The sequence below is a fragment of the Gambusia affinis genome, linkage group LG22, assembly GCF_019740435.1.
Source record: "Gambusia affinis linkage group LG22, SWU_Gaff_1.0, whole genome shotgun sequence".
Lineage (NCBI taxonomy): Eukaryota > Metazoa > Chordata > Actinopteri > Cyprinodontiformes > Poeciliidae > Gambusia > Gambusia affinis.
The window spans coordinates 12,420,249-12,433,507 of NC_057889.1; the positions used below are offsets into that span (position 1 = coordinate 12,420,249).

General features: G+C 37.0%; 1 protein-coding gene across 1 annotated transcript in view; it reads left to right on the forward strand.

The window, feature by feature from the left end:
* Positions 1 to 12,656, forward strand: part of xkr6b (XK, Kell blood group complex subunit-related family, member 6b) — a 53,488-nt gene extending 40,832 nt beyond the window's left edge. The window contains exons 2-3 of the mRNA XM_044106929.1: positions 4,022 to 4,218; positions 5,127 to 12,656. Of these exons, the coding sequence (XP_043962864.1) occupies positions 4,022 to 4,218; positions 5,127 to 6,097 (1,168 nt within the window). The 3' untranslated portion in view covers positions 6,098 to 12,656. The remainder of the gene's footprint in view (positions 1 to 4,021; positions 4,219 to 5,126) is intronic.
* Positions 12,657 to 13,259: the final 603 nt, after the last annotated feature.

The window sequence follows — 13,259 nt, forward strand, 5'->3', positions numbered from 1 at the left end:
GGCCTATCACATCCTGTGGTGTGCAGTTTAATTTCAAAGTGACTGGATGTAAATTTAGCTCTGCAAGTGTGTGTTGAGCCCAACATAGCGCCCTCAGGGTATACATTCTGCTGGCAGCCTGAAATAAATTTAATCGACTTGTTTAAGTGGGTGTACACGCATCTGAAAAACTCATGTCTATGCAATAAATATGATGTAAAAAGAGCCACTGGTATTAGCAATGACAAAAGTGCAGTCATTAAACGGAAAGTCATGTAACCACTGTTGGATTTTTGCAACCTCATTGCATGGTATACTTGTTTTCATAACAATGCATTAAGAGGACGGTATTTGTGAAGACTGCTGATCTAGAAAACACCAAAACTCCTCATTCATGCACTCTCTATTCAACGCAGTCATTTTGTGCGCTAACTTTAAAAACACTCGTGACACTAAGTTTGTCAGTGTTTTACAATATGGTTTTACAATGTGGTTAATTGATAGCAAAACCGCATAGCCTATTGGTGACTCGGTGCAGGCAGCTCATAATGCAACCATAAAGACTTCCTGCAGTTTCTTTTATTGAGTGAAATGTCACACAAACAGTGCTGTGGAAGTTATATTAATAATTGTGAAATGTGTAATCCAACAGGCAAAACAAATAGAAGATATATATTTCTTTTCAGTATTACAAGTGTTTGTGTATGTGAGAAGAAAGGAGAAGCAACATTGTTCAAATAGTATAAAATTCTATAGTAAACCCACAGCCAAAAAAGGGTCCAGTAAACAATTAGCTGTTCTTATGTTCCCTGAAGTTTTTAGTACTTATCTGCACCTTTTGGTTGAACAGCTAAAAGTTTCGAAAAACAATTTTCCTGCAGCTGTGTCAGTACAGCGGCTCCAGTTCCAGCAGTTTAACCTCTAAAACTGATCTGACTGTATGCCAACTGAGTTATTTCCAGTTGCTAACCTGAAACATGGCTGGCAAACTCTGGGACAACCTTTAATGATACAGTCCATTGTTCTATTATACATCTGTCAAAAAAATGTCCAAAAAGACCTATGCAGTAACTCTACAATAACGTCATACTCAGACGTTGCTATTTCTTCTGTCACTGAACTTCACTGGATATCGCTGGCCTCGCAAACTGTCATCAGCCAAGAAAAAAAAGCTGCACATCAAGAAATTTTCTATGAATTGTATTCTTGTACTTTATTTAGTTTTGTATTTTTGTGTGAAACCAAGGCTTCATATAAAAACCTTGAAGGGCATAGACAATTTGTGCCTGGTGTGTCAGTAAAGTGCCTCATAATGGAAATCAAATATTCTCCATGAAATAAGTGGGTTTTAATTATTAGAGAAGAATACTGTAAAAGGAGAACCTCGTAACAGTCGTTTCTTCTTAAAAATTAATAACATGAGGTTTGAATGTGTCAACAGATTCTGTTTTGCAATGTACATTTCACATCAAGCCAGTTTTCATATAAGACTCCCTTACAACTAGCCAGAGTCCTCCTTGGTTTGATTTTAAGGTAGATGAAAAGGCACATGAAACATGGAGTAACTCGTTTTAATAAAGTCATAGTACAATTTTTCAGTAAGAAAGGTTGCAGAATAAACATCCTGAAAGTCATTAGAAGGAATGAACTCCTAATTGCCGTTTTCCTCTAGATCCACAGAGAGTGACCTTCATTCATATAGAATTTGTAAGTCATATCTGCTTAAAAGAACTACAAAAATGGCTACGGAATATTTTTTTTTAAAGTAATACAGCTTTGGAAGTTGTGAAGATACACTGGTTTAACTGGAAACCTTACAGAGCAGTGACAGCTTATGGAAAAGCCTCTGAAACTCCTTGGTATAAACAAAGATCTTGTCTATGGCAGGATATTGGTGGGGAAGTGGAGTTCTCTTGTTCCATTTGACATTTACCAATCTGTCTGAAAATGTCATGGAATGCCTGATTTCACCTCTGAACATATTGCTGCATCTTAAATTGCCTGAAACTATTGATCCCCAAAAAATCTTTTTTTTCCATCTTGTCCTGCTGCGTTCTTCATCGTATCAGTTTTCCTAAGACGGGACATTGCTCCTAAATTTCATTGCATATGAAACGTCAATCCGTTCTTAATGGCTTTGTTTGGAATATTGAATGAGGAGTAAAGGCATTCGTTGAAAAGGCTTTGTGAAAATCATATCCTGCATTGGCAGGAAAAACTTGAGAATTGTGGGTATTGTTTGTGTAATACCCATTTTTATTACTCCAGTTTTGCAGTGATATGTTACCGTGTGCACAAGTTTTTGGCTCCGTTGATTGATTCACTTGTTTATTACTAACATTTCTGGAAGCTGGTTGCCCCAAAAACACGGAAAAGGTTTTCTATTTATGCAGGAAAATGCTATAAATATTTTGTGACAGAGGAAAAACAAAGAGCGCTTCGGTGCTTCATAGAATTAATCTAATGTCTGAAGATGTATAGAATTAAACCCCACATAAGAATTTTGGCTTTCTTTTAGTTCCCATGGGGAACTTGTGTCTCACCTTCAGGTGCAGAATTTAGATCCTCTGCCAATTTAAAGGTGGACTGCTGCTTTCTAGTCTATTTCTGTCCTTGCTGCTCTATTGTCATTGGTTTACTGTCTTCACATCAAGAGTTGGATTTATTTGGCTACTCTACCAGCTCAGGCAGATAAACCCTGCAGGTACAAACCAATGTGCATTAGCTGAAGTCAGTGCTAAGATAACTACAAAGCATGAGAGCTGTCACTCTGATTTTAATTTGTTTTTCCCTGCACATCCAGAGTTTTGTCACTGTGTTTGAGAAGCTAAAAATGTGCTTGATACATGGGGGATTGAGCTTGCCATGATACTGCTGCATTACTGTTTAAATTTTTATTCACTGGATGAGGCGCTTTTTGAAACCTTCGATTTAAAGTTTACTCCACACCCAAACAGGATAATAATTAGCTCTAACCACACAAAATACATTAGGCTGATTGTTAGCCACACACAACAAGCTTTGTGATTATCTTCTAACATAAAAAGAAGAAATCGTTGGATTTTAATTACACCAGTAGTGTGATACTATTAGCTGTGTGCACTCTGCTTCATGACCTCTCAATTAAACATCAAAAGGTGGTAAAATAGATATTACACAAGGTGGCTGTTAATCCTGGAACACGTTTATGAATCCTGAAAGAATGTGACTGAGATTTTAATTAGTTTCTAAGTGTTTTTCTCCTCACTGCTGTTCTAAAATGAGAGTATTGTGGAAGAAAAAGAAAATTAATTTGTTGGTTTGCCTTTTTATTCAAAATTCAGAACAGGAAAATTAAGCTTATTGTTTCTTTTTAATTGCATAGGTCGCTCTAAAATAGTTTTGGCTAACTTCAGCCATTTATGTTTCAGTCTTTTACTGTCTCAAGAAAGCAGTCTGAACAGTCTCTGTTTGAAGAATACAAAGAAGTTTTCATTTAAACCACGTCAATAGGCCTGAATGACATTAGAAAATATGTGATATGTAATAACTTTCAGGTCAATTATATTATTATTTTAATTACTTTAATCAAATTTGAAACTCATGACCTTATCAAATGCCACAGATATTTGGGTGAACTGCTTTTAATCGTAGGATCAAAATCATTTTAAAGAAATATACATGCACACATACACACTATTTATTTATTTTTCCCTATTCTCTCAACTGTTTACAATGACATTTTTATTTTTCTTCTTTTCTACCTTTAATAAATCTTTATACGAGCATCTTGTGATAATTAACCTCTATTTTTTCATAGAGGAGTAATTCTCTTTGTTACATATTCTTACAATGTAATTAAATTCCTGTTAACATATTTGAATTTCACTACTATATGCTGAACTTATTGCTAGGAATACCTCCCAAAGATGGGAAAACTCAGACAAGTGCTCATAGAAAGTATATCACATCACTTGTGGTGCTCAGTTATGTGGTAATTTTGGAAAGTGTTTGTGGTTAAATAGTACAGAAGCCTAATTTTAGACCCTTTCTTTCTTTTTAGGTACATTCGCACTATGTATCTTGGGATACAAAGTCACCGGCAGAAGGAGAACCAGAGGCGCTTTTATTGGGCTATGATGTACGAGTATGCTGATGTCAACATGCTGCGACTGCTGGAGACCTTCTTAGAGAGCGCCCCTCAGTTGGTGCTGCAGCTCTGCATCATGATCCAGAGCAACAAGGCTGAGTGGCTGCAGTGTAAGGGTATTTTATGATTACTCTTAAACTTGATGTTTGTGTAAAAATCAAGCTATGTTTTTTTTTGTTTGTACTATATATCTAGTATAAGTTTTAGTTTCCATTTAGAGCTGTGATTCTTTTATAACCAAGACTAAAGATGATTACGTGTCCTCTGTGTTTCTATTTAGTTTCCAACTTTCATCAACGTTGTTATTGAACCTGGTTTTGCAACTCCAGTTTCCTCATTCAATACTGTTCCCAGAGAAAAGCAACTCAATCATAGCATGTGGTACCTGTAGTGGATTGGGTGCCTATGCCTTCTTGACATTTGTTGTAATGTTCGATATCGCTGCTCTGCAGAAAATCCTCAATCATTTTTCATTCAAAGGGTTGTTCCCCAGACATTCTGCTGACTTCACCGTTATAGATGTCACAGAAAAACCGAACTGGTCCACTAAATAGAGATTGTGTTGACTGGATGATGTGTGATGATCTCAGTAATAACAGTGCTTTCAAAGATGTGACGGATTGCTTTGGCGAAAATGAAATCTGTTTTCTGAGAGTGGAAGAACCACCAATGCAGTTTGAAACCATAAATTCTGGGGGTGTTACAACTTTTCACCTTTTTCAGACTTGTAGATTCACAGTAGGTGAATTCTTTTGGTAGTCATACAATTAAAAAATAAAGTATGTGAAAGAACACTAAACCAAAGCAGCAAAGTTTTAGACTTCAAAGATTCAAAAGATAAAGCTCCAAATCTTTAATTTGAAAATTAAAAGACCTACTCGCCTTTTAATGATACACATAGTTTTTTAATTTTTTTTTTATTTATGATGTTTGACAAATATAATTTGTCTTTATGTGTGTCTCTTTTTGATTAGTGATTCTCTGGTTTTGACCTTGTGTGTGGGTGTGTATCTTTCAGGTCTTTCTGCCATGTCCTCCCTAACGTCCTTGGCCTGGGTGCTAGCCTCTTACCACAAGCTCCTCCGCGATTCGCGTGATGACAAGAAAAGCATGAGTTACCGAGGTGCCCTGGTGCATCTGTTCTGGCGCCTTTTCACCATCTCTTCACGGGTGCTCTCCTTTGCCCTTTTTGCCTCAGTTTTCCACATCTACTTTGGCATTTTTGTGGTGCTCCATTGGTGCGCCATGGCTTTTTGGGTCATCCATGGCGGCACTGACTTTTGCATGTCCAAATGGGAAGAAGTACTGTTTAACATGGTCGTGGGCGTGGTCTATGTCTTCTGTTGGTTCAATGTACGTGAGGGCCGGACGCGGTACAGAATGGTGGTCTACTACACCGTTGTGTTGCTGGAGAATGCCATCCTGACCTCACTTTGGTACGCATACCGCGACCCAGCCACCACTGACGCCTATGCCTCTTTAGCCATCTGTGGCGTCTTTCTGTGCTTTGCCTCAGGTGTGGCCTGCATGATTCTCTATTATGGGGTCCTACACCCCATGGGCCCCCGAATGAGGATGTTGGCTTCCTCTTGCTGTGCTGAGCTGTTATGGGGCCTCCCGTTACCACCTGAAGCTGAGCCAATGGCTCCCACACCTGGGCCTCGTGGCTCCCAGGCTACCCCTACACGAGGCGTGGCAGGAGAACAAATGGGGTTAGACGAAACAGCTACAGACACATGCCTTCCAGTTTTCCAAGTGAGGTCTACAGAACCTGTAGACGCAGCAGGCCGGCCCATCCCGCCTGAGGGCCCGCTTATTAAAATAGACATGCCCAGAAAACGCTATCCAGCCTGGGATGCACACTTTGTTGATAGGCGACTGCGCAGGACCATAAACGTGCTGCAGTTTATTAGCCCCAATGCAGTGGGCATCAGGTATAGGGACGGTCCACTTCTCTATGAACTTCTACAGTATGAATCCTCCCTCTGAAGGCCCTGTCCGTGATTCTATCCTCACCTTTTACACAGAATGATGCACACGCATTTTGTTTCTCCTCAGATGTTGCATCTTTCCATGTGTTCTCGGGCTCTCTTCATCACTCCTCTATGATCTGAAAGTTTTCCAGTTTTCCAGGACATATTTTTTGTCAACCAAAAACCTGACAGACAAATGTTCAAGAATTATTTTTGGAGAAAACAAAATCACACATAGTACAGAGAGAAAAAGTTACAGTATACTATTTGATAAATATTATACATATATAAATATATATGTCTCATATAAATCTCTCTATACTGATATAGGAGGTTTCTAAATGAGTGTGTAGATAACATATGAATGTTTCATTATGAAATGTGTTTATGTGTTATACTGTGTTGGTGACTCAACCTGTGGCTATTTGTGAAGGGCATATTGTGTGTCTTTGTGACATGGGACTGGTGCAAAACCTTATGGGAATGATGGAGGAGAGTCTCAGAGGGGCCAGGTCTTTGCATACCCCTAAATTTACTGCCATTGTCTTTGTAACTCACTGAAATATATGAAACATATAATGTTTACTAAGTCCTTAGCCAATTAATAAAATATGCTTAAAAACAACATAGGTGATACTTCAAAAGGTAATTCTGAGATTTTGTTTATTATATGTTTTCTTTTGTCTCTTTTTGTGTTTTATTTTGTTCACGTGAACTGTATTTTTTTTTAATTAGATTCAAAATGCATTTAAATTCATAAGCACACTGATCTTCAATTTGTTTTGCAAGCAAAATTTTTCTACGATGTAGACTGCCCTCTAGTGGGAAGGAAGCTGTAACAAATTGCCTTGTGTAACTCAAAGCATCAGCACAAAATCTTAAATAAACCATTTACAAATAAAAAGTTGTAGAAAAGAAGCACATTTCCAATTCAATTATTACAAAACGCATTATAAGCATTCCAAAGACTTTTTAGAAAGCCTTTAGGTAGTTAATTAGGGGTAAAAAGGTATAAATGCATTTTAATATGCAAATGTTTTTCGTGCCGTACAAAGACAGCCTTCAGAGAATCCTCCACCATTCCCTTTTGAATACTGGAAAGTATAACCTCCCTATTTTGTTATCAAATGTTCTTAATTTAGTTCTAGTAATCAAGTGATAGGTGCAAAGACTTCTTTAAAAAACACACATCCGAGATATTTATGTGCCATCATACTTTATTGTCGTCATTTATGGTAACTGAGAACATTTTATATTTTCCAGAACCTTCTGTTTTGACATAGCTCAATTCTATAGCGTTAAATGGTGCACTCCTCACCAACTGTGTGCCCTTAAAAGAGGTAATAACCGTATGCACCCTGTGTGACTGCTCTGGAACTAGCTGACATGTTGAAACAAAGCCAAATCAAATCTTAAAGTACTGTCTTTGTAATTTAACTGCCCCTCGTTCCTATCCCCAACCCCCAGATGGATGGATCTGTGCAAAACTGCGCCATCTTACTGGCATGCTGTGCAGCAATTATGACGTTAAGAAACGTTATAATTTTCATTCTTAATTACAATTAAGAATCACTATTGATACCCCCAGGGACAACCACAACCCTCCCTCTATCTCAAAAAAAGAAAATAAATATATGAAAAAGTATGTATATATGTCTACATAATACCATGCCTTCTAAGTTAAAGGAGCTTGACTAAAATTTCCACAGAGGGCTACTGAAAAATTCATGAGAATAATGAATTCATTTCATAATTCATTTCATTTATAAACTCAATGAGTCATTTGAATTTATGATGTGTTTTTTTGTTTTCTTTTACATTGTAGTGTTTGGCATGATTTTACCACAGTATTGATGAAACCCAGCAGGGGTTTTCCAAGAGCCCTTTACAACACAGAGATCCCTGTTTCCTGGTGTTCGGCATAGCTGTGGCCTTGTGTGCCTGCTAACATTGTACTGTAAAAAGCAGATGCCCTGTAAGTCCCGGATAAAGGTCAAAGAGGGTTTTTTTTGCCAGGGATGGAAAAGAACATGAGGACAGAATGCTGTAAGGGGACTGATTAGATATCATATGTATGTGGGCGTTCACTTGTAGACTTTTCCCACGGTTCTGTCCTGTTGCCGAATGTTTGACTCCGTCCTTGGTTGCTGCTCCACCCTCTTCCCTGACTGTTCAGGGCCTTGGCACACTCCTGCAAATCACTCTCTGGTCAATGAACAACAGGGCTGAGGCTTAACAAACAGAGATCCTGACATGAGAACTTGCAATGAGGTACACTGCCATGACTAAAAGCTCCAATGTGCAGCTGGGGTCTTCTACCCTTTAGCCCTGAATTGTTGAGGACTGTTGGATGTACAAGGGTGAAGCAAACAGCCAGCACGCCAGATTCATGCACATCTGTATGCAAACAATTAAGTTATTCATTTTTGTATAATATCAACTAGAGTAGTTTCTCTGCTTAGGGAAGGAACAACCATGTTAATAAGTAGCTGATGAGTCTTAAAGAAAAAAACAAAGAAAAATAGCCAACAGAGGTGTTCCTCAGGACCAACAACTTAGACAACTGACCAAGCCGACTCAGGGGTGTCTCAATGCAGTTCTCATCCCCAGGCGTATCCTTTACGGTCTGCATTGTTTATTTTCTTTGCATCTTTCATCCTCTTCTGCTGGGAATATACCTCTCAGTTCCAGTTTGCACTTTTTCTTTCAAAAAGAACTGTTGTTTTAAAGTAGAGTAAGGCCCTATTTTGTGGTAGTTGGCTGCCTGGCGGGCAGTGCATCCTTTCTAAACACTGCTGACCTTTTCCAGAGGTGGACTCATGTCCAAATCAGGTGCAAATACACTGTGACTCATTTTCCCCCCTATCTGTCTTTGTCTAGGTGGGATAAGGCGATGAAGGATGACGATGGGCTGTACAACAGTATTAACATAGCTCCACATACAAGATTATGTTAGACTGGGTTGGATTTCATTTTCTGGTGCTTGTTGTATAATGCAGATTATCTATGCTTGTATAACTGTGTCATTAAAATATAATTAACAGCAAAATAAATCATTTTAAAGACTATAATGCAAATGTACAACTCTAAATTTTTATGAAACATAGAGTATATTTTACGTATTTCTACCAAACAACCGCCGTTCTGCCACATTCTGTAACCAATGATTAGCCAGTTAATAAGTGGATTTCATTTTTTCGTTATATTTTTCCTATTATCTTTAAAATATACACGGGTCTCAAGAGCTAAGGTAGATATAGTGAAGTTAAGGATGTTTATTCACAGTAAAGAAAAAACTAAACAAGATTCAGGGTGATACATATTATACCATAGCTTACTTCATGAAAAAAATCCTCTTCAGAGATCTTAGTCAGGATATTTTTTTAATGCCAGAACTCCTGATGGCCGCAACACACAGCAAGAACATTTGAACAAGTTTGTTTGTCTCAGTCCTTGTTGTGCCTTGTTACCTTGGGTGCTTCAACCCAGCCGTGGTAGACAGGCACTCAAACAGTGATGCCAGCGTCTTTCTTCTGTTTTCCCCATATGCTAGACTCACCTAGACAAATAACAAGAACAAACTGGCCAACTTTTACAGTGTTGTGCAAATGTATCCATACCTCTTCTAGTATTTCACATTTTACCAAGCCCAACTATATACTCAATTGTATTTTTATTGGGGGGTTTTTTGTTGTTGTTTTTTTTTTATCTGATAAACCAACAGAAAATATTGTGTAGTTGTAAAATGGAAGGAAAACAAATGATTTACACATACAATTTTAAAAAAGTGCTTCAGATATTTATATTCAGTCTGTTTTAGAGAATTTGTTTCTCTGCAAGACTTTTTGGCAACTTTAACAACAGACTGATATGTCTGTCCATTCTCCCATGTGAAAAAGTTCAAACTCAGTTAGACCGGTTGAAGCGCATCTGGGAGCTTCCTCTTTCAGGCTTTGACACAGATTCTCGGTTTCATCTTGGTTTACACTTTAACTATTCCAATCTAACTCAATCCTTCTTTGATCAAGACTATTTAGCACTTACTGTGCTTTGTCCTCAAGATCTATCATCCTGCATGTTCTACACCTCTCCCTTCTCCAACTCACCTGAATCAAATGGCTCATCACCATCTGCTAGCTCTACCGAGTTCTGGTAATAAGCCGTTTATTTAATTCACGTGTGTAGAAGCAGGGATGCATCTAAATGTTGCAGGATAGAAGATTTCGAGGACTGGAGTAAGAAACCCCAACAAGCTCTAACAGATTCACTTTCACAGTTGCCCTGCATTGAGCTTGAGCCACAGAAACACAGAAAACATCCGCACAGTGTGATGATGCCACCACCATGTCAAATGTGGTCTTTTTTAACCAGAGCACTTTGTTTGTTAATTCCCCCAGTGGAAGGAAACTGCAATGATTTGTGAAGTGGATGGCTTAACAGAATCTATCTTGTTGACAGATTCTCCCTGTTGATCTGTGCAGCTCCTCTAGTGGTCGTGGGCTTTTTGGCTGCTCTCTGACTAAGGCTCTCCTTACCTATCTGTTTAGATGTGCCTCCATGGCGCCTTTTGTTCACTGGCTCTTTTTTGTGTGTGTGTGTTTTTTTTTTAATAAATCTCTTAGACCTTCACAGAATATCTGGATTTATACTGAGATTAAATTATATTAAGTTGAATTACTTATTACTTAGTTCATTCATAAATCATTTGGAAAACAATAGATTATTTTCCTTGAATTTCACATGGACAACTTTGAATTGCTTTGTCTCATAAAATCCCTATTAAATACTTTCCAGTCAGGACAAAAGTCCTAAATTAAAAGTGGAATGAATACCTTTGCAAGACACTGTATTATGACCATTTCGCACATTGCAACTGTGAGCTTATACTTGGCCCTGAAGCAAAACGTTTGGACTGTTTTTGATGGCGATTTACAACACAAACCAGGCACGACATTGAAAACAATATGGTCAATGATTGTTAAGGACTTTTGTTAATGCCTTTACATCTTCTTATTTCTTGCAGTTATGAATATTTTTGTAGTGCCAAGAAGTAAACTTCAAGCATTTGTGGTGTTTCATGAAAGCATCCCCCAGCCAAAACAACAATGCCTGTGGTACAAATAGGAAGATGTTGATGACAAAATGTGTAAAAAATGTGTTGTGTTGGATTTTATATAAAACAGGTAGATTACTATATTGTTTTAAAATACCCATATTTTCTTCCACTTCCTAGCATGAATTTTAGGGCTCATTGTCAGGTGAACCTCAGCATTTAGCATGTTAGTGCTCAAAAGTCAGTTGGATTTCTCATTAATGTGTAGCAGCAGACCATTGTAGTGTTTGCCCTGGTTTAAGTCACAACTATCGTTTTTAACAAAAGGGAAGGATGTTGGGATAGTAAATCAGTGCAATTATGTTTTTGTTTGTTCGTTTTGTTCCTTCTGTATCTTTTGTCAATAATCTGGTGCTGAAAAAAAAAACACATTTAAAAGGTGCTACCAAGGTGGACTTGAGGGTCCACTTCTTGGCTTTCTGAGAGCATACACTTGCAGTGAAACCGAGAAAGCTCACAAAATGTCAGTCTTTGAATGCTCTGCAGCCAGCACCTAAAATCCACACAGTTTACAGCAGAACTCAACTCTCAATGGTGCCATTTTAATTTCTCAACCTTCACAAAAAAAAGACTACAGTTCTTACTGCTTGAATAATGTTTATTCTATTGGGTTCAGCATACAGTGGGGTTTTATTTTGCAATAAATCTGTCTGCACTGGGATTTCAATTATTTTTCTCTGAGAGTATGAAACAGATGACAAAGTGTATCCTTTCAGCAAAAGCAAAGGAGCACAAGTGTACATCTGCCATTGGACTTTGGGTTAAAATATATATATATATAGAACGTGATTGCTGTGTTGTAAATTCCTGTCATCTATATGTCCTTTATCTGTATGTATCTATTTTTGTTTTTATTCTTTTGCTAATTGTAGAATCAGCTGTAATATTTTCTTCAAAAATGAATTTGATATTCCAACAGAGCAACCATGTCTTAATATTGCTGCTGATTTTTTGGAATTGTTCTGAAAAGTGTTGGGAATTTGGCTGTGTTTATATTTAACCAACCTATTGATTGTGTTAGCTTGTTGGTGTGTTCCATGAATACTCCAGAGGGGTATATGATTTTTCTGGGGTATTCCAAAACTTAGTCATTAAATCTGCTACATAATGTAGCGTCTTACGATTGTGGAAACATTGCAGCCTATGTTGTGAGAGGAAAACATATACAAAGGAATTTCTTTGTTGTTGTTAAATATAAAATGTAAGTAAATTGTTTTAATGAATCCCCATTTCTTTTAAAAGAAAAAAAAAAAGAAAAACTGATGTCCAGTGTTGTACTTACACCCTATTTTTGGGAACAATATGAATATTATTAATAACATATGGTGCTAAAGTTATTTTGTATGTTTTGGTTTTTAGATGAAAAGAGAAATATTATGCTGAAAATGTAATGTTAAGCCTTACTGTAGATTCATATATCAGACTGTTCATCCCAGAAGAGAAAAATAAATATAGTATTTGAAAGTGGACAACCCCAGTGGTGTTTTTATTTTCTATTAGTCTCTCTTTTTCCTAACCAGTCAAGGTATCAACAGGAATGGCATGATTATAATGTATTAGCTACATGATATGTAACTGTAAGAATTTACACGTTCTGCTATTTTCCCAGCAAGCATAACAAAAATATTTTTCAGTAAAGGACAATAGCCTGTAAGTCACTCTTCTAAAGTGTTTACAGTAATATTCTCGCTGAAAAAAATAAATTTTTTGGAAATTATCATAAGTCACTAGAAATCAACTTTACATTACAGTCTACAAAATTCCGAACTAACAAGAAAAGAGAAGAGACAAGTTCTTCAAAATTAGACTAAAGGTGTTAAAATAGATAGAAAATGTGTGACGGAAAAAAAAATCACCAATGATATATATTTTTTTATTATTCGAGTGATTTAATGAATAACTATAAAAAATGAAATTAGAACAATCAGTGGAAATGAACAAATAAAAAACTGATAAATACTGGGAAAACATAAATAAATAAGAACTATTCATCTATTATTGTTCTTGGCAAATGACAGAAAATTAAATATAGGAAAAATAATACATTTTAAATGGATGTGTTAAT